At 47.4% G+C, this 27,698-nt stretch overlaps 1 protein-coding gene across 4 annotated transcripts; it reads right to left on the bottom strand.

Annotated features, from left to right (window-relative positions):
- Nucleotides 1–397: 397 nt before the first annotated feature.
- Nucleotides 398–27,698, bottom strand: ARF3 (ADP ribosylation factor 3). Of its 4 annotated transcripts, none has more exons than XM_054664301.2 (5): nt 27,447–27,666; nt 11,073–11,313; nt 10,122–10,232; nt 9,780–9,904; nt 398–1,462 (listed from the first exon to the last, which is right to left on the bottom strand). In XM_054664301.2, the coding sequence occupies exons 2-5, from the start codon at nt 11,218–11,220 to the stop codon at nt 1,433–1,435; spliced, it is 414 nt and encodes a 137-aa protein (XP_054520276.1). In that variant the 5' UTR covers nt 11,221–11,313; nt 27,447–27,666; the 3' UTR covers nt 398–1,432. The 4 variants fall into 4 exon arrangements, with proteins under 4 accessions (XP_054520276.1, XP_509036.1, XP_054520275.1 ...); XM_509036.9 differs by lacking the exon at nt 398–1,462 and adding an exon at nt 6,325–9,233 and having other exon boundaries at nt 27,447–27,698; XM_054664300.2 differs by lacking the exon at nt 398–1,462 and adding an exon at nt 6,325–9,233 and having other exon boundaries at nt 27,128–27,624.

The raw sequence follows: 27,698 nt of genomic DNA, 5'->3' as shown, positions 1-27,698 counted from the left end.
CCTGTCAAGCTCCCTCCAGGCTAAGCTCAAATATCATTTCCTCTGTGAAGTCCTGATTCTCTTAGCTAGGATCTCCAGGCATATACTTGTGGACATTATTATATTTTTCCTTTTGTTGCAGTTATTTGTGTATGCCCCATTCCTCCCTTCCTATCTCCCCCAAAGAGCCAGCTAACTGATGGCAAGGTCAAGGTTGCAATCATGTCTGGAGCTAAGTACTAGCTACACGATAGCCTCCAAATAATAGATTCTAGACAGTATGTTTTACTTTGAAGAAATTATACTATGAAATACTGAGAAGCCATTAAAAGGAGATCTAATTACACTAATATAGAAAATCTCTAAGACAAATGTATATATACCCTAAGTAAAAAAGCAAGTAGCAGAATAACAGATGTGATATAAGCCCATTTATATTTTAACCCCTCCACAAACATGTGTCAGCACATACATTTAGAAAAGGAACTAGAAGGATGCACATCAAATAGCTGAGGATGGTTACGTTTGGGCATGGGAGAGAGAAGAGTAAGGGGAATGTCCCACATGTTGCTCTGTATATTTTTGTATTGTTTGGATCTTTTACAATAGAAATTACTTTGGTTATAAAAACAATTTTTTTCCTGCTCAGATGTTACTTCTCAGGTTATAAAAATAATGTTTAATATTAAATATTACACGAATAAACAAGATATATAGCAATACAAGGGAATGAGTGGGAGGTGTTAAATAAGTTGTGCTAACAGAGCTAAAGGAGCCAACGTGGGGAAAAACTATAAAAGTCCTTGTGGTTGCAGAGGGCACAGGCAGCTTTGTGGAGGAGGTGAAACTTGAGCTAGATCTTGGAGTGGGATTTTTAAACAAGTGAGAAAGGAGGTGAAGGCAGAGGGCCAGATGTTTGGGAAAAATGAATGGACTGATTTGGCTAAAGTAAGGGATTTGGCCAGAGACTAGAGAGAGGTGGCTGGAGAGGGAATTAAGGGCTAGTTGTAGGCCGGGTGCAGTGGCTCACGCCTGTAATCCCGCACTTTGGGAGGCCGAGGCGGGCGGATCACGAGGTCAGGATATCGAGACCCATCCGGGCTAACACGGTGAAACCCCGTCTCTACTAAAATTACAAAAAATTAGCCAGGCGTGGTGGCGGGTACCTGTAGTCCCAGCTACTCGGGAGGCTGAGGCAGGAGAATGGCGTGAACCCAGGAGGCGGAGCTTGCAGTGAGCCGAGATCGCGCCACTGCACTCCAGCCTGGGCAACAGAGCAAGACTCCAGCTCGAAAAAAAAAAAAAAAAAAAAAGGCTAGTTGTGAAGAACCTTGAATGTCAGACTAAGGCAGTGGGAACACATTGCAAGTTTCTAAGCAAAAGGATGACACAGCATACTGCACTGATGTATCAGCAGACTCGAACAGTGTGGTGAAGGTGGAAGGCTATTGTCTTATCCAGGTCTGAGGCTCTGTTCAGGAACCTGAAGGGGAAGAGGAGTGGAGTAGGAGAAGGTGGTAGTAGAAATGGAAAGGGCAAAACTATTAAACACAATATCCACCCACAGGCAGCACAAGCCCATCTGCACCCTGGAGGGACCAGAGAAGGAGCTTTTTCCTTAGATCAAGTTAGAAGAAATCCAAACAACAGAGAAAGGTGAGATGATTCTTGGAAAGATAGGAGAGTTGGCCCACCCCTGGCTGGAGATACAACTTAATCACAGAACCATTGCTAGAAAAGCCTCCACACTCAAAGCTGTCTCTGTCAGTGTGTAGGAGAAACCCTACCACAGTACCTGGGCTTCCAAGACTCATGGGGCACCCACCATGCCCAGCTTGATTAAAGACAATGGTGTTTATTAATTCATCCATTTGTTCATCAAGGTTGCATGACTATTATGTGCCAAAGAATAAGCAGAACACTGCTCTTTAAATGTTCTTAAGTGTTTATTTATAACAGGTTGTTAATAAAGTAAAAGCCTGAGTTGGCATATACAAATTTGGGTTTAAAATTTGATTTTGGTTGAGACAGGGTCTTGCTGTGTCACCAGTGCGGTGGCGCAAACACGGCTCACTGCAGCCTCAACCTCTCAGGCTCAAGCAATCCTCCTGCCTCAGCCTCCTGAGTAGCTGGGACCACAGGCACGTGCCACCATGCCCAACTAATTAAAAACATTTTTTTTTGGCCAGGCACAATGGCTCATGCCTGTAATTCCAGCACTTTGGGAGGCTGGGGTGGGAGGACTGCTTGAGCCCAGGAGTTTGAAACCAGCTTGGGCAATATAGTGAAATCCCATCTCTATTTTTTTTAAATAAAAGTAAAATATATATATATATATATAATATAAACATATAATTGTATATATATCATATAAACATATAATTATATATATATATATATATTTTTTTTCTTATAGAGATGGGGCCTCACCATGTTGCCCAGGTTGATCTCAAACTCCTGGGCTCAAGCTATCCTCCCACCTCAGCCTCCCAAAGTGTTGAGATTATAGAATTGAGCCACCATGCCTGGCCTGGTGTTGTATTTTCAAGGGTATGCATACCCCCAGCTGACTAGATGTTTTCTTTCAGGTATGTTTATGCATATATTCATCCAAGAATGAAGCACTTACTTACTTCCTCCACTCTTCCCCTATGGCTGTTCTAATCAAAGAGGTATCATCCCATCAATGCAAGATTTGGCAAAGGCAAGAACAGATTCCCCATCTCCTATCTATAACCTAAAGCCAAGAGCGCCCTTTATTACTATATTCAGAACTCAGAAAGAATTCCTGTGGGTTAGAGCCCCAAGCTAAGCCCTCCAAGCCTTAAAAGTCCTTGTATTCAATTCTGTGCTGGGAGGACCCTGAACGATATACGGGATGGAGGGGTGAAGGTGGAAGTGGGAGGAAGCAGGTGCCAGGCGGACAAGCCCATTCTCAAACCTGCTGCCTCGCCTGGACTGACTGCCAGACAGCTCTCAATATGCCTGGTTTGTGAGGAAGGGTGGGGGAAGGAAGGGTACATGGGTAGAACTGGTCAGCCCTCTGCATAGACAGCCAGGGTTTTGGATTGAGTATCCTCTCTTCTACACCATGTTCAGCTCAGAAGCCAGAAGTGCTCCTCAACTAGAGGCGAGATACTCTCTTCTGCAACTCACAGCCAACATGACACACACAAACAGACACTCATCTTCAAGCCTTGATGGTGAATGGTCTCAACCCAACTTCCTCACATCTACACCTCCAACCACTGCCTTCGGTGGCTTTGCTCCCTTTACCTGACTAAATGATTCCATTTCCTCTGTCCTAACCCTCTTCCCTTTTCTCAGGAATTCAGAGTCATTCTTACCCATACCAGCAATCAGGGTCAGGAAACCCAATCAGAAAGAAAAACTTGAAGAGGAAGGCGGGCATCCGGATCCTATCACTCCCCAGTGACCAGCAAGACACTCTCTCTCCAGCTACTGGGTTGGAAAGTGAGAGAACTGAATTCTGGCTCTCCTACCTTCACACTCTTCAGAACTGGAAAAGAAGCTTTTCTGCCAGGCACGGTGGCTCATGCCTGTAATCCCAGTGCTTTGGGAGGCTAAGGTGGGCGAATCACTTGAGGTCACAAGTTCAAGACCAGCCTGGCCAACATGGTGAAACCCCATCTCTACTAAAAATAGAAAAATCAGCTGGGCATGGTGGCACATACCTGTAGTCCCAGCTACTCGGAGGCTGAGGCAGGAGAATTGCTTGAACCTGAGAGGCAGAGGTTGCAGTGAGCCGAGATCACGCCATTGCACTCCAGCTTGGGCAAGAGTGAGACTCCGTCTCAAAAAAAAAAAAAAAAAAAAAAAATTAGCAGGGAGTTGTGGTGTGCACTCATAATCCCAGCAGCTCGGAAAAGGCTGAGGCACAAGAATCGCTTGAACCTGGGAGGCAGAGGTTACAGTGAGCCGAGATCACGCCACTGCATTCCGGCCTGGGTGACAGAGACTGTGTCTCAAAAAAAAAAAAAAAAAGCTTTTCTTAATAATATTACTGCTGCCCAAAGACACGACTCCCTACACTAAGCAGCAGCAATGGAAGGGGTGTCCCCCAACTCTCACTACCCAACGTGGTATACTACAGATATCCCAAAAGGATTCCACAGCATCCCAGAAATGGATCCCCAGCCCCCTCCCTGAGTTCAGTGGTTTGACCTACTTTTAGCAGATGCCTAAAAACATCGAATGTACTAAATACATACTTGTCAACTTCCTGCTGTAACCAACCTAGGCGCTTGAACTGGAAGTGGTGTATGCAGTGAATCCCCAGAGCCTTTAGACCTTATACCTCAAGGCTGAGAAACCCACACATACATTCATTCTCTGCCACTGCCCCTATACTCTGCAATGAAGGGGAGGGTTTTGCCCTCCATCCCACCTTAGCCAACCTAAGCCCTTCCACTGGCTTTCTACAGGCTCATTTGGGAAGCTCCCTTGCCCAGATTATCCTGAAGTGGACCCTGGGTCCAAGTCTTCCGCCAGTCCATGACTGATGCTATGCATGTTCCGGAAGATGGGATTGCTGTTTGTCCTAAGAGCTGGGTGCTAAGCATTTACCTCCCAGGTTCAGTCTCCTCTTCATCCCCTATCCCCTCAAAAGAACTGGAAGGCTTCAGCAACTGCCACAAGAGGGCTCCCCTCTACTTCCTTCCTGGCATTCTAAATTGAGTACTAAGGGACAGATGGGAATAGGTCATCCTCTTCCCCAAGTTGTTCAGGGGTCCAAAGACCCCCCAGTGGCCCACCATTCAGCTAAAGTCCTCTCCCTTATCATTATGAGAGGTTGTAGCTCTGAAAGATATCTATTTGCTAATATAGAAATAAAACACCTGGCCGGGCGTGGTGGCTCACGCCTGTAATCCTAGCACTTTGGGAGGCTGAGGTGGGCAGATCACCTGAGGTCGGGAGTTCAAGACCAGTCTCACTTACATGGAGAAACCCATCTCTACTAAAAATACAAAATTAGCCGGGTGTGGTGGCGCATGCCTGTAATCCCAGCTCCTCAGGAGGCTGAAGCAGGAGAACTGCTTGAACCCGGGAGCCCAGGAAGAGAGGTTGTGGTGAGCCGACATCGTGCCATTGCCCTCCAGCCTGGGCAACAAGACCAAACTCCGTCTCAAAAAAAAAAAAAAAAAAAAAAGAAGAAGAAAGAAAACACTTGGGAAAGATACTCTTATCAGCCCCCTGTCACCAAGCAGAACTCTGGAGAAGCCTGGAAGGAGGAAAGTGTCATCTGATCTTGAGGAGTAGGTGGGTAATGTTCAAAGTCATTGGGATTGATAAGACATGTCTGGTTGGAGTAGTTTGAGAGCTATGTATGGGTGGAAGCACTGGTCCTTGAGGGTGATGGCCTATTAATAACAGAAGTGCTGAAAAGGAAAATTGGCAGGGGAGGCAGCAGGGAAGTAACTGAATACAAATTATATGCTTCACACTGGTACTTGGGGCTCTCAAACTTATTATATGCCTAAATCCTATCCCTTTCCCACAACAGCAGGCTGGGAAGACCTCTGTCCTCAAAGCTTAAGAAAATATTAAGATTGGGGAAGGCTTGCCTGGCTCACCCAGACCTCACCCACCCTAAAGGTAGCACCATCCCTTTCTTTGCCTGGAGCCAGACACTGGTAGCAGGGGAGGAACAGAATAGTGGTGGGCGTGCGATGGGAGGATGGAGGCTTTATGGAAAAGGTCTATTCCTCAAGACATTTGTGGGATCTCTGGATGAGGCTTGGCATCCTGACAATGAAAAACCACACGCCTGAAGTAGAGCTGATGCAGGGCCATCAGTTGTAAGAAGGATTAAGGTCATTACACTGCCCAGACGTTTATCCTTCATGTTTATTCACTGCCAAAGTCCAGAACAAGACTAGTGAGGGGGTCTCTGTTCAAACTAGAAGCACCTCATGTGCAAGGCTGAGGAGATCTGAGAGTAGAGGCACATGGGGCCCTCCAAGTTCAGGGCCCTTCAGCCAGTGAAGTCCATACAGTCTACCAACAGGTGAGAAATACGGCTGATTTCAGGTTTAAACCCTTTAGAACTAGAGGAGGAAAGTCACGAAGCCCTCACACTCTGATGCCCAATTCATTTGGGCTCCCCCCCCCCCCCCCCCGCGGGGTATGATGGGAAGAAATAACCAGTGTGGAGTGGCACTAAGTTCCTCCATAACCTTACTCTCTATCAATCAAGTGTGCCTTTTACCCCTTTGCTGAAAGAAGGAGCACTATGGAGAGAGGGACCAGAAACAGGACTCCCCTCACCATGAAACTACTGTCCCACGGCTGCTGCACAGCAAAGATGAAGGTCGGCTCCAAAGCTGCATAAAACAAGTTTAATTTCCAACCAGGGTCACAGTCATCGCGTTATCCCACATTTTGAGCAAGGATAGAGAAGGTGAGTTATTAAACATATACAGTCTACATTCCAGAGGAGGAACTGCAGTTACCACTATAACACCACAGACAAACTTTGGGGTCGGGGGAGCGGGAGTCCTCAGGAAGCAGAAAGCTGGAATCAGGGAAAGCATAAAATTAAACCTACCAGAGAGGAGAGGAGAGGGAGTGGGCAGAAATGGAATGAAACACCCAATCCCAAAAGAGCTGTTAAGTGAATGGGAATGTAGAAAGGACCACCCCTGCCAAGGGCTTAGCAGCCAGGGATACTACCAAGATCACTTACTGCCCCCTGCTGGACAGATCTGGGGCAGCACCAAGGCAACCTCCTAACATTTCCAGCCCCAGATTGGTCCCTGGAGCCCCCAAAAAAACAAGGTGAGGGGTGAGGCCTGAAGTGAGGAAAACCTATTTAGGACTGACATCTAACTAGAGAAAGTCAGGGAATGAGGCAGGAGAAGAGGCAAAGTCCTCATGAACCACAAAGATAGAGTGGAAAATCCTAAGTAGGAAAAAATACATGGAAAAGGGCAAATGAGCAACAGCAGTGAATGAGTTGAGATTGAAAAGGAAAGAGTTCAAGGAAGGAGAGGCAATGGGGCAAGACAAAATAAATCTGAGGAAACAGAGCAAATAAAAAGTATGGAGGGAAGCATCTGTGGGGCCAGGGAAATGAATACATTTTTAAATGAAATAGAACCTCCAACACCCCCCCACACAACCACCACACACAAACACACCCACACCCATATACACAGACACTCACACACACACACAGGCCTAGAGAGCAAGATACCTGCACACACCTGCTGCATCCCGGGTAACACATCACTAAGTAACTGGCACTGAGGGAGATACCCCTGGAACCTCTCTTTCACAGTTCAATCTTGGATGGGGTTACTAATATTGATCCACCTGCTATCAACAAAAGTGGCCAGGAAACCTGGCCCCATGGAGTGGGGCTTGGGACAGCCCTACTGGGAAGGGGTCCCTCAGCCATGCTGTGGGGGGCCCTGGGCCCTGACCTTAGCAGGTTATGGGCGGCTGTCTCGGAGCTCAGGGCGCAGCCAGCACACACAGGAGCCCACAGGACAGCCACGTCTTCACAGAAACTACAGAAGTAGGACCCAGGCGAGGACCTCAGGAACAAGTGCCCCCTGCAGACAGAGAGACGCAGTAGCAACAGCTTCTGAACAACTACATAATAATGCGGGGAGAATCCTGAAGACCACTGCATCCCACAAGCACTGACTGACAACCACTTCAGGATTTTATTTCCTCCACTCTAACCCCCAGATCCATTTATGAGAAGTGAGTGAGGATGGCAGGGGCATGGAGGGTGAAGGGACAGCAAGGATGGTCTGAGGGCCTGGAAACAATAGAAAATCTTCGTCCTTTAGCATATCCTGGACTAGAAAACAAGAGTTGGAGAAGAGGGGGGTTGATACTAAGGTCAGCTATGTCACCCCACTTCCCAGCTCCCCATTAGAATACCCAGTCAGCCCTGGTCAGGCCAGTAGGAGTACTAGGGTGAGAAAATTCTGACCAAGGACAGATGACCCATCCAACCCCTAAGATCAGAAGGGTGGTGGGACACTGGAAGGCAGGAATGGGATTGGCCCATGCCTCACCTTCTCCTAATAACAAAAGAGAATGAAGATGGAAAACCTCAGGCCTTCGCCTCCCTTCCCCCAATGCCCTGGGTCCCTAACACACACCATGGACTTGCCATCCCCACCCCCCAGTCAAGCTCCAGAGGAACAGATCTGAAGATGGTGGGGAAGGATCAGTTGAACACTCTAAGCTGATAAGAGTGAGTGGGTTCCTCTCTCCTTCCCAACAGTAAGGCAGAGCAGAGTGGCATCTCCTTGGGAACAGTCATCTAGAGATAAATGCCATCCTCCAGCCCTAAGAAGGGTGGAGAGAAGAGTACAAGGAAAATGGTGGTGGAGAATCAATCATCTGTCCTATCATCCAGAAAAACCTACCTGCAGAGAGGAGGGTAACCAGTCAAAGACTGGGGCAGTCCGGCTTGACTAATGCCCTCCCACCTTCTTCCCTTAATCTCACCAACACGGAAGGGGCAGATGACAGGCTCCAGTGGGCAGTGTCCTGGCTGCAAGCCCTGAGCTTCACTCCACCCCCTCCCCGCTCCCCCCGGCCCCCACAAATATATCTCTCTATACATGTATATACAGGCGCACACATGCACGCAAACACAGAGAGGCCCGTGCAATTTCCATGTAGAACAGGGAGAGGGTGGCAAAGGAAAGGCAAACAGGGAGTAGAAGGGCTTGTGGGGACAGGGAAAGGACTCAGATGCCAAGAGGACAGCAACCACTGCCAAACAAAGAGAATACCCCACTCGACCTCCCGAAACCCAGAGGGTGAGAGAGAGAGGGGCCACCCCATGAAACCGTAACAACTTTGTTTTTGTTTTAAATCCAGTAAATTGGAATGACTCATCATCAGGACAGCAATTAGGGATTGGTCATATAGGTGGACAGGAAAAAGGAGGGGAGGAAGGGGAGGCAAGGCTCTTGCTGGGCATGCGGACATGATACCCAGGGCCCTGGCCACACTTGCAATGGAGAGGAAGGGGTAGGACTGGGGCAGGGTGACAGTAGGTATGTCAGGGGTGGGTGGGGTGCTTGGTTAGGGCTGTCTGGCTCTCACTTCTTGTTTTTGAGCTGATTGGCCAGCCAGTCCAGGCCTTCGTACAGCCCGTCCCCGCTGGTGGCACAGGTGGCCTGAATGTACCAGTTACGGTGACGAAGGGAATGCAGGCCCAGCTTGTCTGTGATCTCAGCAGCGTTCATAGCATTAGGCAGATCCTGGAGCACGTGGGAGACACATAAAAAGAAGCCTCAGGATTTTTTAAAGGCTTCTAGAACACCCATCTACCAAAGAAATGTGTACCAGCACCTTCCCCTCCTCCTTTATTTTAGGAAACCCAGAACAAGATCCTAAGGAGCTACTTTGGATTTAGTCACCTAGAACTCAAGATCCAAAGCACTAGAGGTCACTGTACTGAAGAATTGGAAACCAAATACGAGGATGGTGGGGAAGCAAGAGACGTGATTCAGACTGACCAAAGAATCAGGTCTGTCTGACAGCAGGAGTGAGGCCAATTCTCCTAAAGTAGATAACAGGCAAGATGAAAGAAAGATTTGAGACAATTCCTGAGGACTGAAATGTTGCTAAATAAAGCCTGGGGTGGGGCACAAGAAGAGGGGCATAAAGAAGCCAAGTGCTCAGTTTCCCACGCTTCTAACATTGAGAGCATACTAAAAGGGTTAACCATATAATAGGCCCAAGAGCCAACAATTTCCACAGCCAGTTTGCTGTCTCCCAAATTCAGGGGTGGGAAGAAGTCTCACCTGTTTGTTTGCAAAGACAAGGAGTACAGCATCCCGGAGCTCGTCCTCCGCCAGCATTCTCATCAGCTCTTCCCGGGCCTCATTTACTCGCTCCCGATCATTGCTGTCGACCACAAATATCAACCCTAGGAAGGCAGAGCATGGGCTGCGCTAAGATGACAGGTAACCCCCTCCCCCCAACCAAAAGACCACACCCGCCTGACACCCTCCAAATATTTGCTCCCTTTCCTCCCTTTCTTCTGCCCCCAGGAGCTGCAGCAGGGTAACAGTTAGCCACCCATAAACAAAGACAGCCACACTCTCTGCTCATACCCAACCAACCCACGCTAGGCCTGAGCATACCTTGGGTGTTCTGGAAGTAGTGTCTCCAGAGGGGTCGAATCTTGTCCTGGCCACCCACATCCCACACTGTAAAGCTGATGTTCTTATACTCCACTGTCTCCACATTGAACCCTTTGGAAAAAAAACAGGCAATCGCCACTTGGCCTCAAACACTAGCCCCGCAAACACCACCACAATGAGTTTGGTTCTGCTTTCCCCCAGTGGTGGCCATAACACCAACAATGGAACAAAAGCTAAGGCTTCCTCAGACCTGATAATCGTTAACCTAGCAGCCTGAAGGCCAAAATGAAAACCTAAGAGAAGTCAAAGAGGATGAGGAAGTTGGTTGAGAGGTTCACAGTTGCCTGGGTAACGTCGGCCAACTTTCCTGACTTTTCCACTCAGTCTTTGGTGCTCCCTCCTACAAAATGACTCAGCCCTACTCTGGTACTTTGGCTACCAGAGTCGGCCTCAGCTAAGATGTGGGGCCTGAGAGGCAGAGTGAAGAAAGGGAAGTAAGCTGGCATCCTGGAGCCCCAAAGGCAGAGCCAGCTGACAATGCTGACTGGAGCCCCCATCTACATAGCAAATGTAGGGAGACCTCCCTTCAGCAAACTGTAACCAAGATTGGCCACCAAAGATCTGAACCCAAGTAATTCCAAGCCTTTGGCAGGAACATCAAAGCCTTTTACCTGCTTTCCAAACAACACAGAGAAGAAACCAACTCCGTGCCTGAGGGCAACTGTTGAGTGCCAGGCCATGGAAGTTCCCGCATCAGGGAGAGCCAGGTTAGGTGGGCAAACAGCAACCTCAGCACCTGGTAGTAAGCTAAACAACACCACCCTCTTTTCTGAACCCCCCAAATTGTATGGACTTGCCTGGGGAGAAGAGGCCAGGTTGGGGAACCAGGAATAGGTCCCTGCCCTGCCTCAGCTGCCGGCGTGAAAGCCCACATCCAAGCTGTGCTCTTACCAATGGTAGGGATGGTGGTGACGATCTCCCCCAGTTTCAGCTTGTATAGGATGGTGGTCTTTCCTGCGGCATCCAGGCCCACCATCAGGATGCGCATCTCCTTCTTCCCAATCAGGCTCTTGAGAAGGTTTCCAAAGATATTGCCCATGATCACAGCAGCTGCTTTCTGGGGACAGTGGGGCCCAAGTAGGGGCAGTGGCAGTCTGGTTTTGGCCTGGTCCCTGGTATGGAAGACTTGATCCTAGACAAAGGAAATGTGAAATCATACCATCATTTGCTTGTCAGGACTTCCAAGTAAATAGAATTTCCCAAGGTCATGGCTAGAGTTCATTCATGACAAACGGAGAGCCTGAGGGGACTATAAATACCAAGCCCCACTCAGATACATACTGAGTCTTTGGGAACAGAGACAAAGCAGTAAACACTAAGGATCCCTGCTCTGCCAGTAATCTAACCATGTGACTCTGGGCAAGTTACTTCACTTTTCCATATCTGCACCTGTAAATGGAAGGGGGATTGAACTAGATGATTTCTGAAGTCCCTTCAGTTCTGACATTCTACCCTATACCCCAAGGCATTGCAAGATCATTAATGCCCCTCCCTCCCCTAACCTTACTTACCCTGAGACTTCTGGCAAGGGTGGGAGAGGAGGGAGCGGAATAAGGAGTGGCTCTCTGTGACTCCTGACAAGGTTCAGGCTTGCCAGTTTCCCAAGGTTTATGCTCTCTCCTTTAATCAAGAGACTCTGCCTCTTCCCTTCCTATATTTTTGCAACTCCATCTTTCTTCCACACCAAAATAAATGAGGAATAAGAAAGCCGCACTCTTAAAAGAAGCCGATCCTTTACACTCTGTGGAATGCCAGCTGCTAATGTTGTGCCCTGTTCAAACAACAGTGCACTGGCAGTAGAGAGGTGGGGTATGGCGGGGCTACCCCTTTACTCCTCAGCTAGGTGCATCCTTGGCTTACTGTGGCCCATCCAAGGAGGGGGCTGTCCCACATGGTCACTGCAATGAGGCAGTCATCTCATTGGTTCTCTGCTTCTTCCCTAAGCCTTTCGGCCTATTCTCCATATAGCATCTAGGGTGGTTTTAAAACCAAACTCAGGTCATATGAGTCCTTTGTTCAAAACCCACTCGTGGCTTCATAGCTCCTTTTCAGTAAAACCCAAGGCCCAAACCATGGCTTACAAGGTCCTACAAGACCTACACTCCCCTACTTCTCTCATGAGATCTACTACTCTCTCTTTGCTTACTCCACTCCAATTCCCCAACACTTTCCTTTCCTGCCTCAAAGCTTTTTTTTTTTTTTTTTTTTTAAAGAGGCGAGGTCTTACCGTGTTGCCCAGGCTGGTCTCAAACTCCTGGGTTCAAGCAATCCTCCTGCCTTAGCCTCCCAGGGCACTGGGATTACAAGCATGAGCCACCATGCCTGGCCCAAAGCTTTCATATTTGCTATCACCTCTGCCTGGAATGCTTCTCTTCCAGATAACCATCATAGATTACTCCTTCACCCCCTTCAGTTACTTGTCTGTTTCAATGTCACCTACCAAAGAGGCCTCCCACAACCACATGTATAACACACACACAGACACACACCACTCCCTACCCCATTTATCCCACTTTACTTTTCTTCACAACATTTATCACCATCTGATACATTATATATTTATTTCTTGCTGATTGTTTTATTCTGCCTAAGATATCAGCTCCTTATGTGTTTTGTTCACTGCTCTGTCTCTAGTACCAAGAATAGTGCCTAGCACACAGTACTTCAAAAACTCAACTAATCCCCAGGGTCTCTACTGACTTTACTGAAAGCTCACTCAGACTGGATGCTATGCCTGGCATATGGTAGGCACGTAACAAATACCTGCTGAGGCCGAGCGCAGTGGCTCACGCCTGTAATCCCAGCACTTTGGGAGGCCCAGGCGGGTGGATCACCTGAGGTCAGGAGTTTGAGAACAGCCTAGCCAACATGGTAAAACCCCATCTCTACTAAAAATACAAAAACTAGCCGGGCATGGTGGCACACTCCTGTAGTCCCAGCTACTCGGAACGTTGAGGCAGGAGAATCGCTTGAACCTGGGAGGTGGAGGTTGCAGTGAGCCGAGATCACGCCACTGCGCTCCAGCCTGGGTGACAGGGCGAGAATCCATCTCAAAATAATAATAATAATAATAACAACAACAACAAATACCTGCTGAAAGGATGAACAGGACCAAAAGAATCATTATGAAGGTATAAAATGTCTATCTGCTCACCCCAACCATTGCCCCAACAGACAGAATCAGATTCATTCATTCATTCCCTTTCTTCTTCCCTCTCTTCTCTATGGCACAGGATAGCCACAGAAATGCATCTTTGAAACAATAATAAAATGAGGATTCAGAATCACCCATACAAACCAGTTCTCTGTGCCTGCAGGAGGCATGTGTCAGCGGGCAGCTTATTCAGCAATCACCATATGCCAGCTGCTGGCATTCTTTAGAATCTGGGAACCAGAGACACACACACACCCCAAACTCAGCAGCCAAAGGGACAGGTCAAGACAAAGTGCGCCCAAACCCAAGAATGTGAAAGGTGGACGGGGAGGAATCCTATTTACAAGCTAAAGCATGGGGGTTTGGTGGGAGTTTGGTTGTTTTTACAAAAACTTCTGACATTTCCCCCAACACCCTTCTCAGTTTGCAGCAAATTCCAGACTAGTGCAACTGAGCCAGATCAACAGTCCCTGAAGACCAAAGTACTAGTTTGTCCGAAAAAAACAGAAACAATGAGTGCTTATGAAGTGTTTCATCTTCAAAAGGCCTCCCCAGACAGCCACTAATGAGCCAGGCGTGGCACTCTCAGTAGGTTCCCCAGATGAGCCCTACCCGTGACCTAGAGGGTTCACACACCAGGAAGAAGGGCTAGCTCAACCTTAGGGTTCAACTTCAGTCAAGCCACCCGCTAGCCTTCCTCCCTACTCTTCCTGCCTCAACCCACCCAGGTGGACAGACTCCTGAGGACCCCTGAGCGACCTACCCAGCTAAGAACAGCTCTCACCAACCTTGGCAATTTGTAGTAGTGACTTTTGGTCATACTACTAACACCTCATGAAATTTAAACCTTTCCCAAGTCTTCCTAGTCTTCTAGCCTTTATTCTGCCTCTTGCTCAGGCAGCCTTTCCTTCAGCTCCAGATGACACTTTGCTTTAAAGGTTTGGTATCAGGCTTTGGCCCAGATTCTGAATTAAATTTATGCCACACATTTATCTTGCTGTCCTTTATGACTGAAACTATTGCTGATTAAATGCTTACCAACTGTGAGTATAGTGGTGGCTGAAAAAGATATAAGTAGCCAATATGCCTTGCCCCAGAACACAGGTACACTGTCCTTTGATTTGCTTCTTTGCTCGGCTGTCATGCTGAAGTCCTGGTTCAAAAGCTGATCCCAGTGTTACACCTATTATTTCCTGGCATGCCACATCAAGGCCTTACTTTGAATGACCTTAACCACTCAATGTGGCACTTACTACCTTGTGGAGTTTTTCTTCTTTTATAAGTCTGTGTATTTACTGCCTCCCACGTTAAGCTGTGTATTCCCTATGTGCAAAGACTATGTCTACTTATTTTGAATCTGTCCTCCCTCTAGTGCGAAGTCGACTGTGGGAGTTCAATTAAGCACATTGGCTGATTTAAGCCTCATCTGAGGATGTCCTTATATTATTTCTTCTGTCCAGTAGGATTTGGTATCTCTGTGTAATGCACAGAGAGTTGCTTAGCTATCCTGTCCATTCTCAGCCATTTTCCACACATATTTGACCCAAGGACTGGTTTGGGAACAACATAAAAGGACTAGAAGACTAGAATTGGTGGGATCCTCTCTTGCCATTTAATATACAGTGGGACTGATGAATAACTGATAAAATATCTAAATAGCTGGCCAGGCATGGTGGCTCATGCCTGTAATCCCAGCACTTTGGGAGGCTGAGGTGGGCGTATCACCTGAGGCTGGGAGTTTGACACCAGCCTGGCCAACATGGTGAAGCCCCATCTCTATTAAAAATATAAAAATTAGCTGGGCATGGTGGTGCACGCCTGTACTCAGGAAGCCGAGGCAGGAGAACCGCTTGAATCCAGGAGGCAGAGGTTACAGTGAGCTGAGATCATGCCGCTGGCACTCCAGCCTGGGTGACAGAGGAAGACTCTGTCTTAAAAAAAAAAAAAAAAAAAAAAGGCCGGGCACAGTGGCTCACGCCTGTAATCCCAGCACTTTGGGAGGCTGAGGTGGGTGGATCACCTGAGGTCAGGAGTTCGAGACCAGCCTGGCCAACATGGTGAAACCCCATCTCTATTAAAAACCCAAAAATTGGCCGGGTGCGGTGGCTCACACCTGTAATCCCAGCACTCTGGGAGGCCGAGGCGGGCGGAACACGAGGTCAGGAGATCGAGACCATCCTGGCTAATACAGTGAAACCCTGTCTCTGCTAAAAATACAAAAAAATTAGCCGGGTGTGGTGGCTACTCGGGAGGCTGAGGCAGGAGAATTGCTGGAACCTGGGAGGTGGAGGTTGCAGTGAGTCGAGATCATGCCATCACACTCCAGCCCAGGCAGACAACAGCAAGACTCTGTCTCAAAAAAAAAAAATTAGCTGGGCGTGGTGGTACATGCTTGTAGCACCAGCTACTCCAGAGGCTCAGGCAGGAGAATCGCTTGAACCCAGGAAGCAGAGGTTGCAGTGAGCCGAGATCACGCCACTGCACTCCAGCCTGTGTAACACTGAGACTCTATCTCAAAAAATAAATATCCAGTAGCTATCATGTGTCTCCCTGGCACAGCCCAGGACCTTGAAACTAATGGATGTTATGACTCCTCCTCTTTATTTATTTATTTTTTTTTTTTTTTTTTTGAGACAGTCTTGCTCTGTCACCCAGGCTGGAGTGCAGAGGCAGAGGTTGCTCACTGCAACTTCTGCCTCCCAAGTTCAAGTGATTCTTGTGCCTCAGCCTCCCGAGTAGCTGGGATTACAGGCATGTGCCACCATGCCTTGCTAATTTTTATATTTTTAGTAGAGACGGGGTTTTGCCATGCTGGCCAGGCTGGTCTCAAACTCCTGGCCTCAAGCAATCCACCTGCCTCGGCCTCCTGAAGTGCTGGGATTACAGGCATGACCCACCACGTCTGGCCATGACTTTTCTTTAAGTATAATCTGGAGCTTGACTTAAATGAGCATTTCAAAGGGGATGCTGGCTTTCTTGTCTTGGTTTTCCCTGTCCCTTGCTAATACCAGAGAGCATGCTGCCCTACCACCAAGATGGTAGCAGCTTTCTGCTTTGTGCCATGAATACAAATCTTTGGCTATACAGCCTATTCTCACTTTCACAATACATTCCTAAAAAAGCACTAGGAAGCAGAATGGCAAAGCAAACAAACCATGAATTGTTTCTCCGTGTATTATATAGCCTAGTTACTCTCTTTCACCACAGATGGTACTCCTGTGTTTATAGGGCAAAATGCCAGGGTTCCATTGGCTGTTGGATACCAAGAATAAGCAGTTAAGACTGAAAGTGAGTGGCTCAAGATGAAAAATGGAATATACTAACATCTCTGTTAAAAAGAAGATACCTCCAGGTTCTGTTTTACAGTCAGAAACTTTATTATCACAAGTAAAAATAACAATAGGAACCCAAATATGTGCTCTAGTACAATCTGTGTGGGACACTGTAGGAATTCAGTTAAGCACATCAGTTGATTTAAGCCTCATCTAAGGATATCCTCACTTGAGGACAACTCACTGCTCCCACCTCATCCCCCCAGGAGAAGCAGGCTGTTGCTGTAACTGGCTACTCAGCCATCTTTCCTTACATATGTTGCAAGAACGTGCCTGCCTCAATCTCCAGGTGCTTTTGAGAGTCACACATCCCAGTCGGCCACACATACTCCCTCTACCTGATTCCAGTGAATGATCCAAGAATGTGCTATGAGACACCTCTGAGGGGACTCCTGATCTGGCACTACCTCCTCCTCTTCAGCGTCCAGGGGAAGGAAGACCAGGGTCTCCCAAACCCTCTGCTGCCAGGCAGAGTGCAGTAAAAACAGCTTTGTTCTTAGATAATTTTCAAATTGAAATATCACTAAGAGATGCTATTTTTAGCACAGCTAACCAAACAGACCAATACAATTTAAGGAAACAAAAGCAGAGTACGCCTGTACTGAGTTTTCTTGGTGCAGCTGGCTCGTGACCTGTGTAAACTCCAAGTTTTTGTCTCAAGAGCACTGAAATCAGAACATAAGAACTCCTAGATGATATCTTAACTATTTCGACTAGACTTAAAGATTTCCCAAAGTTAAGAAATAGCTTCTGATACCAGCTTTCATCCATTCATCAAACTTTTTTTTTTTTTTTTTTTTTTTGAGACAATCTCGCTCTCTCGCCCAGGCTGGGGTGCAGTGGCGCAATCTCGGCTCACTGCAACCTCCGCCTCCCAAGTTCAAGCGATTCTCCTGCCTCAGCCTCCCGAGTAGCTGGGACTACAGGCGCATGCCATCACACCTGGCTAATTTTTTGCATTTTTAGTAGAGACAGGATTTCACCATGTTAATCAGGATGGTCTTGATCTCCTGACCTTGTGATCTGCCCGCCTCTGCCCCCCAAAGTGCTGGGATTACAGGCGTGGGCCACCGTGCCTGGCCTCATTCATCAAACATTTATTGGGCATACTGAACTAGGGATACAGAGAGGGAGACAGTTTCTGCCTTCATGAAACTCAGTCTTTAATGGAAAAGACTAGTGAAGACAGACAGGACTACAAAACAGTGTGAGAGTAAGAGTAAAGCACATAGTATTATGTGAACAGAAAGCTGGAGCAGTAAATCAACACTGAAGGGTAAAGGGTGATTCTGAAACATAATTCTCAGGTCATACCTGAGCTGGCTCCTAAAGGAAGACGAGGAAGTAATCAGACAATAAAGAGGGAGTTGGGCAGGGGAAGTGTGTGCAAAGGCATAAAGACTGAGCCAGGCACAGCAGGACACACCTGTAATCCCAGCACTTTGGGAGGCTGATGCAAGAAGATTGCCTGAGGCCAGGAGTTCAAGGCCAGCCTGGGCAACATGGCAAAAGCCCATCGCTACAAAAAAAAAAAAAAAAAAGCTGGGTGTGGTGGTGCGCACCTGTAGTCTCAACTACTCAGGAGGCTGAGACAAGAGAATCACCTGAGCCCAGGAAGTTGTGGCTGCAGTGAGCCATGATCACGCCACTGCACTCCAGCCCAGGTGACAGAGTGAGAGAATATGTCTCAAAAAAAGAAAAAGAAAAAAAGACCTAAGTTTCAGATAGCACTTTAAAAAAATTTATATAATCTTTTTTTTTTTTTTTAAAGAGATGAGGTCTCACTCTGTCACCCAGGCTCACTGCAGCATCCAAATCCTGGGCTCAAGCAATCCTACTGCCTCAGCTTCCCCAGTAGCTAAGACCTACAGGCCCAAATCATCGTGACGCAGCTAACTTTTTTATTTTTATTTTTGGTAGAGATAGAGTCTCACTTTGTTGACCAGGTTGGTCTCGAACTTCTGACTTCAAACGATCCTCCAGTCTCAGCCTCCTAAAGTGAAGATTACAGGCAAGGTGTGGTAGCTCACACCTGTAATCCCAGCACTTTGGGAGGCCGAGGTGGGCGGATCACAAGGTCAGAAGATCAAGATCAGCCTGGCCAACATGGTAAAACCCCGTCTCTACTAAAAATAGAAAAATTAGCCAGGTGTGATGGTGTGGGCCTGCAATCCCAGCTACTCAGGGTGCTGAGGCAGGAGAATTGCTTGAACCCAGGAAGCAGGGGTTGCAGTGAGCCAAGATCACATCACTGCACTCCAGCTTAGGTGACAGAGTGAGACTCGGTCTCAAAAAAAAAGAAAGAAAATGATGAGGGATGGGGCTGGAGAGATAAGCAGGGACTGGATCATGAAGGGCTTTAAAGGCCATGCTGAGTAACGTGATCAGGTATGTGCTTTAGAAGTTTCAGGAGTAAATTAGAAAGGGGAAAGACTGGAGGCACAGAGACTGCTTAGGAGGTATAGTAATACAGGTGAGAAATCGCAAGTTCTCAACTAGAAGTGGAGATAGAAGAGGGCAGATTTGAAACATCAAAATGGTAGAATCCACAGGATTTAATGAGTGCTTAAATGTAGGCAGAAGAGAAGAATAATCAAAGATGATTCCCAGGTTTCTGGCCTAGGGCTGGGTGGCATTTCTTCAGAAAGAAAATACAAGAGGAACAGATCCGAGGGTGAATATGTATGTTTGTTTGTTTGTTGTTGTTGTTGTCTGAGACGGAGTCTCACTCTGTCGCCCGGGCTGGAGTGCAGTGGCACGATCTCGGCTCACTGCAAGCTCTGCCTCCCGGGTTCACACCATTCTCCTGCCTCAGCCTCCCGAGTAGCTGGGACTACCAGCGCCCGCCACTACACCCAGCTAATTTTTTGTATTTTTAGTAGAGACGGGGTTTCACCATGTTGGCCAGAATGGTCTCGATCTCTTGACCTCATGATCCACCCACCTCGGCCTCCCAAAGTGCTGGGATTACAGGCATGAGCCACCGCACCTGGCCCGAACATGTTTGTTTTTATTATTACTGTTGTTTTTAGAAACAGTCTCACTCTACCACTCAGACTAGAGTGCAGTGGCATGATCATGGCTCACTGCAGCCTCCATCTCCTGGGCTCAAGAGATCCTCCCACCTCAACCTCCCAAGTAGCTAGAACTACAGGTGTGCATCACCATGCCTGGCTAATTTTTAAAGTTTTTTTGTAGAGACGAGGTCTCGCTATGTTACCCAGGCTGGTCTCGAACTCCTGACCTCAAGCAGTCCTCCCACCTCAGCCTCCCAAAGTACTGAGATGACAGGCATGAGCCACTGTGCCTGGCCCCTCAGTCTTAGAAAAGGACCTATGGCAATGTTCTCTTGTCCAGCCTTTGGATGTTGATGATGTAGAAGGATGAGAAGCTAGAATAATCTGGAGACCATAAAGAGAGGGAGACAGACATTAAAAACTCCAGGATGTCAGAGCAGAAAAATGGGAAAAACTCAGCTGGGTCCTTAATTACAGTATCAAGCTGGTAAATTAAACTTTTTCTTTTTTAGAGATGGGGTCCCACTATGTTGCCCACGATGAAATACAATGGCTATTCACAGGTGCCCTCATGGTGCGCTACAGCCTCAAATTCTTGGGCTCACGCAATCCTGAGTAACTGGGACTATAGGCATGCACCACCACGCCTGGCATCTTTCGTTTTCTGAGATGGGTCTTGCTCTGTCACCCAAGCTGGAGTGCAGTGGCGTGATCGTGGCTCACTGCAGCCTCCACCTCCCAGGCTCGAGCAATCCTCCCACTTCAGCCTCTGGAGTAGCTGGGACTACAGGCATGCACCACCACGCCTGGCTAATTTTTGTTTAACTGAAGTTTCGCCATGTTGCCCAGGCTAGTCTCAAACTCCTGGGCTCAAGTGATCCGCCCACCTCGGCCTCCCAAAATTCTGGGATTGCAGGCATGAGCCACTGTACCCGACTGGCTTCTTTTTTTTTAAATCATAGTAAAATATACACAAAATTTACCATTCAAACCATTTTTTAAGTATACAATTCAGTAGCGTTAAGTACATTCACACTGTAGTGTAACTATCACAACTATTCATCACCTGAACTTTTTAATCTTCCCAAACTGAAACTGTACCTGTTAAACAGAGGATCCCCAATCCCCCTGTCCCTCCAGCCCCTGGCAACCACCATTCTCCTGTCTCTATGAATTTGTTACTCTAGGTACTTCATAGAAGTAGAATTGTACAATATGTGTTCTTCTGTGTCTGCCTTTTTGTTTTTTTTTTTGAGACGGAGTTTTTGCTCTTGTTGCCCAGGCTAGAGTGCAATGGCGCAATCTCGGCTCACTGCAACCTCCATCTCCTGGGTTCAAGCGATTCTCCTGCCTCAGCCTCTCAAGTAGCTGGGCGATTACAGGCACCTGCCACCACGCCCGGCTAATTTTTTGTATTTAGTAGAGACAGGGTCTCACCATGTTGGTCAGGCTGGTCTCGAACTCCTGACCTCAAGTGATCCACCTGCCTCAGCCTCTCAAAGTGCTGGGATTACAGGCGTGAGCCACTGCACCCGGCCTATATCTGCCTTTCTACTAGATGTCTTGCTATATGACTTAATAAATCCTCTCAGCCTTTTAGACACATGTGTGTTTTCTATTTTTGCAACTAATACATCCTAACTGATATATCTAGGGATAGTGTATACAGTGGGATAGAAGAAAAGGGCAAAGGCAGAAACCTGCCTGACATTTCAACATTTAAAGTAGTGGGAGCCAGGCGCGGTGGCTCATAGCTATAATCCCAGCACTTTGGGAGGCCAAGGTGGGCGGATCACCTGAGGTCAGGAGTTTGAGACCAGCCTGGCCAACATGGTGAGACCCCATCTCTATTAAAAATACAAAATTAGCTGGGCATGGTGGGGCATTCCTGTAATCCCGGCTACTCAGGAGGCAAGACTGGAGGACTGCTCGAAGCCAGGTGGTGGACGGAGGTTGCAGCGAGCTGAGATTGCACCATTGCACTCCAGCCTCAGTGACAAGAACGCAACTCCACCTCAAAAAAAAAAAAAACAAATAAATAAAAAATAAATAGGCCGGGCGCGGTGGCTCATGCCTATAATCCCAGCACGTTGGAAGGCCAAAGCGGGCGGGTCACCTGAGGTCGGGAGTTCGAGACCAGCCTAACCAACATGGAGAAACCCTGTCTCTACTAAAAGTACTAAATTAGCCAGGCGTGGTGGCGCATGCCTGTAATCCCAGCTACTCCATAAGCTGAGGCAGGAGAATGGTTTGAACCTGCGAGGTGGAGGCTGCTATGAGCCAAGATCGTGCCATTGCACTCCAGCCTGGGCAACAAGAGCGAAACTCTGTCTCAAAAAAAAATTAATTAAAATAAATAAATAAATAAATAAATAAATAAATAAAATAGCAGGCAGAAAAGCAGGCCAGGAAAGAATAAGAAGCTACCAGAGGGATAGAAGGGAAATCAAGAGAGCAAGACATCATAGACACCAATGGGGATAGAACACACAAAAGAAAAGAGGGAGGATCCAAAGCTAGAGTTTTGGTGTAAACTAAAACGTACCTAACTAAATAAGTTCCTATTAGCTCAATTAGCGGTGTTTAGGCTCAGGCCAGAATTGTTATGCCAGCTTCCCATCTAGGCAAAGAACAATCCTGGAAAAGACTCCAGGACACACAAACCTGAAGGACGCCACAGCTGTGAAGTGAAGAAGGATCCCGAACTGCCCTGTCTGATGGAGACCCAAAACGCCTGGGAAGGGTCTGGCTTTTACCATGGACAACCCTTAGCAAGTGAGTCAGAAAAGATGACAAGGTCTGTTTTAGAATCCTAGCCAGATAAAACAGTGACAAGATAAAAACTAGACTCATTTGTTTCTTTGGAACATTCTGTGGTACTGCCCTCTGCCCAAAAATTTCAGCTTGCCTTGTTCTTAGAATCTGACCAGCTTACAACCACTACAGCTCCTGATATTCTATGGCTGTACCAATCCAATGCCCACCTCTACAGTCTTGGATATCCAGAACACTATAAATTCCTAATCACAAAATCACTGAAAGTCCATCAATAGCCTAGACTCCTAATAATCTTCTGCGCCTAATCTGGTCCCATTGTGCAAGTCAAGATGGAGCTGACAGTAAACTGCTTAAACAGGAAGACATGATGTGGACAAGGCCAACCATTATACAGAGCAGCCTAAGGACACAGAGGAACAGAGAACTGCCTACTTAGGGAATAAGAGTTACCTGCGATCCCTCGGCATCCCAAACACACTTCTACTCTAGGACTTGCTGCAGTATTCACGTTTGTCTGTTTTGCTTTCCAGAGCTGGAACTGCCCAATGTGCCTCTAGTGCATTACAGGTCAGCTGGAGATACTGATCTATCAGCCACTGGATGGCTGGGCAGGGCTTGGGGTGGCTACAGCCCTTGGGCCAGCCATCTCAGATTTCAAGTCTCACTATTACCATTTTTTGTGTATACCATGATGAGAAAAAGGCTGGAAAGTACCTCACTAGACTGTGAGCTCTTTGCCAGCACAGACTATGCCTTATTCATATTTCACATCTCCAGCATCCAGCACCAACGACTGACCTATAGCTAGTGACTGACACGCGTGTTGAGAACGGTTCTACTGAGGGTGGCAAAACACTTGTGGGGTTGAAGAAGACTGTATTCTATAGGTGGTCACTGATCCTTTTCCCTGTATCTGACAAACTGAAGAAATGGTTTCCATGTCCTCAGAGCCCACAGGTTCTGCTTGAAGAGAGGAGAGATCATGTGAGGGGCTGTAATTATACCCCACCCCCATTTTCCACCACCAGTGGAGAGTAACTCCACTTTTGTCCATTTTATGTATTAGAATTCAAATAAAATTTTATTTAAGGTTTGACTATTTTTTTTTTTAAAAAGGACATAAACCATTGCAACAGAGAGCAAATGCTCTCCTACATCTTAAGCTCATGCTGAAGTTTAAGCATTCATGCTTGACACTCCTGTGCATAAGCTAATAAAGGAAGGATTATGCCAGGCTTTCAGCAGTAATGGGAGAACTAAAAGGTACCAAGAGACCTGCCACACCCAGTCATCTCAACTTTCTTCAGGAATATGGTAATAATGGTGGATCTCTAACATTCTGAGCCATTTCCTTTCTGGTCCACATGGTGTGGCAGATCCTTTGCATAAGTCCATGGTAAAGCTCTAACACATTCATGAAATCCCTACTTTAGTCAGTTCTTTACCAGACTATAATATGAAACCTTCAAACATCTGTGGGACTCTTTCCAAACGCTCCTCATGTCTTTTCATTATCAAATAGTTTTATTAGCACTCTATCTATATTTGCAACAGATGTTCGAGTGAAGAAGGTACGGTAGACAGATAATTATACAGATATCACAATTTCTAGGCCATGATATTCTGAAACAGATACTCAAAAGCAGACATTTTTTATTAAGATTGGACTAAATGAAAAGAGTGGACTAAATGAAGATCCCCAAATACTGACTGAGACCTAAAATAAGGGCATCTAGGAATCTAAATCCCTGACCTAGGTCATCAGGGTGCTCTTTTCTGGAAGAGTGAACCATTATCTCAGAGTCACACTGACTTTTCTAATATGAATACTATTCTTGTGCCCCCATATCTTCACCCTACATCCAAATTGATGGTTCAGGGCCCCTGCCTTGCTCCAGCTTCACCTCCCACTCAGGCAGCAGGAGCTGTCTCTGCGATGCTGATGCTGAAGCTGAAAAAAGATTTCGCTGCTTATAAGCCTACGACCAGCATAGAAACTCATGGTAACAATCATCCCTCTACACAAGCACCTCAGGCAGCAAGTTGTTCTTCTGTAAACCTCTTTTCCTCTAAGGCAGCCCTGAGTGTTCATATTATTAGGATTATGATAATGGATTATTAATAGCAGCTAACAGTTATTTGGTACTTACTATATGCTTTGTACAATACCAGGTGCTTTACATTTATCTCATTTAATTCTACTGACAACCAAAAAAATAATAATTCTCTTGAAAACCATATGTCATTACCTTCTTTACAGATGAAGAAAATAAAGAGAGAAGACAAGCAATTTTACAAGAAACATGCAACTGGTAATTAGCAGAAGCAGGATTTGAATCTAATTTTGTCTGATTCCAAGATCCACTCTTAATTACTATACCATTCTGCCTCTAAATTTACCTAAATAAAAATGGTGAGGAGAGTTCAGGCATGGTGGTTCATGCCTGTAATCTCAGCACTTTGGGAGGCCAAGGTGGGAGGATATATTGGAGCCAGGAGTTCGAGACCAGCCCTAGCAACACAGTGAGATCTCTACAAAAAGTAAAAAAAAAAATTCGCTGGGCATGGTGGCACACGCATGTGGTCCCAGCTACTTGGGAAGCTGAAGTACAGGATGGCTTGAGGCCAGCTCGAGGCTGCAGTGAGTTATGATCACACCACTGCCCTCCAGCCTGGGTGGATAAAAATAAAGGTATATAGGGAAGCAGATTCTACAATTTCCTTCAGTTACATACTCAACTTTAACCAACCTGGTTTTAAAGAAGTTCCTCCTTCTAACCAATAAATCCCACCCTCTATCCTGAGTCCACTTCCTCTTATTATGACTCTAGTGTAAAAGAGTAGGGTGAACACACACTACAATATGACTCTTTGTGCACTTAGTATTTCACTCACACTCTTTCCAGTCTGCTCCCCTTTATACTTGCATTCAGTATAATAATAGCAGCTACTATTCACTGGTACCAATTCTGTACCTGACACCACACATATACATATATTGGTCCCTCCTCCAAACTCTCCAGGATCCCAATTCATATATAACACTTTGAAAGACTTAGGTCTGATGGAGAGACCCCTTTGCCCACAATGGGGAAGCAGGAAATCTGGGACTGCAGATAATGACTCTGTGTTCTAGTAATATTTTTCTTTTTGGGTCTTAAGTTTCCATTATCTATGCCTATTCTGTGCCTCTTAGGAAGGCAGAGACACAAAAACTTCTTAATTACAAAGGCTAAGGGTCTTTGTACCCTTGCTAAGCTATTTCCAGGCACTTTTGCTGACAGCCAAGCCATCTCTTGCCCTTTCCTTAAACTACAGTTAGAAAGCTTGTTGAGTTCTATCCATTTACATTCTAAATTCATTATGGGTACCTACTGTTTGCATGGGCATTGTGGAAGAGGAGATGAAATCCAGTTCCTGCAGTCGAAAAGCGTCTAGTCTCTTTGGAAAAGCAAGATAGACAACTATAAAAATTCTAACTATGCAAGGTAATAATTCTATGCTGGGAAACAGGACGCATGTGAATATGTGATACATGGGAGCCTTTCCTGGCTGAATCCAAGGTCAATCATTCATTCGGTGAAAAGCTGAACCTTAATGGATTAGTTTCTTTCTTAGAATGAACTTTTACAGACATGTTTTTCAAACTCAAGTCCAATGGGCTATGATAATCCACTGTCCCATAACACTGTCCCATGTCCCAAGTCACGGCAAGTGGAGACACCTACTCCAACAACAAGCCCAAGACAAAATGGCAGCAAAGACTGTTACTACCTACCTGATTGAGGACAGGGAAGGAGGTATGCAGCGACTAGATTCTGTCCTGTTGCACTGACCCAAGCAATCAGACTCTTGCAGCAGATCTCCTCCCAATAAAACTTTCATGCCATAGACCAGGGGTGACCCAATCCAACAACAGCAGAGACAGGTTTTAGATTACATTTCTCCCTCACCGGGACGGCCTTACTATTTCTTTTCACTCCTGACCACATACCACAATCCTCCACCTCCACCACCACATTCCTCCTGGCCTGGAAAGATGGAGACCCGCCTTAATGCAATCAAGACGGGAATTCCCCCAAAATAACAGCTACCACTTTGCTAATCAAGTGGCCCGTTTTAACAGGGAACTCCACCTCCCCAACTCCCGCCCCTTCCCTCAAACGATTCGCGTAAGCAATGGCTCCATTTTCTGTTCCGGGAATCCTGGTACTTCCTAAAGAAAGAAAGCGGATTGGAAGACACAAACTGAGGGCCAGTGACAAGATGCTCCCTCCTCCTGTGAGACCGCCCCCGCTCCGCCTGGGGAGGAAGGCCCCACCTCTCTTCTCCCAGGAAGATCAGATCCCCCTCCCCCTTCTCCTGCCTCCTCTCCACCCTCTCCCCACTTGCTGCCCTCTTCCCAACCTGCGGTTCCCTAGACTCGAAAGCGCAACCTCTACCACAATAGCGCCCATGTGGTGCCCCAGCAGCCTGCCCTGTTGGCTAACCCCCAACCCCTCTACGCACCCCTGCCCTATGATGGGGGAGGGGGTGTAACCACAGCAAGGCTTCTCTCCCGTCTCCTATTGCTAAGGTGGGGGAGGGAGAGGGAGTAGAAGAAAGCAGCATTCCCTAGCCCTTTAACAGAAAAGATACAAACAGCCATCACCGCCCCCGCATCACCTCTCCTCGGACGGTTTTCCTCTCCCTCAACAGCACACCTCCTGCAGGCGACAACCTAACTGCAGCCCAGGTCGCCCCCTTGAGCGAGGCGGAGGACAAATCCGTGTGCGCCCCCCACCCCAGCTCTGCGTCCTTCAAATGCGGGGGCAGGCGTGAAGCTGGCCCGACGCCCCCTCTCTGAGCTCTCGGGTGGGAAGGATCCCACCGCCCCACGCCAAGCAGTGCCGGGCGGGGCCCGGGAGGCGCTCTATCTCCTCAGCCCTCACCCTGACCGAGCCTCTTCTCTACCGGGACCCGCCTTCCCTTCCCAGCCTCTCACCTGTTCCTGCTATCAGCTGCGCCGCTGCGGCCGCCGCCTCTGCCCCGCAGGTTCCGCTCCGCTCCCTCTGGCTCCCCAAGCCGACTTCAGCCCGGCTGCTGCCCTGGCCCACTCCCCGGCTCCCTCCTTCCTTCCCTCCACCTAGCACCGGAAGCCGCGACGGCGACTGGAGCTGTGCAGCGTACCCCCACCCCCAGCCCGGGATACTTCCCACCTCCCCGATCGCGCGAGAGCTGCGCGGTAGGTAGCGGC

Source organism: Pan troglodytes, chromosome 10 (assembly GCF_028858775.2).
Source record: "Pan troglodytes isolate AG18354 chromosome 10, NHGRI_mPanTro3-v2.0_pri, whole genome shotgun sequence".
Taxonomy (NCBI): Eukaryota; Metazoa; Chordata; class Mammalia; order Primates; family Hominidae; genus Pan; species Pan troglodytes.
Note: the sequence above shows the minus strand (reverse complement) of the source record. Positions and strands in the feature narration are given on the sequence as shown.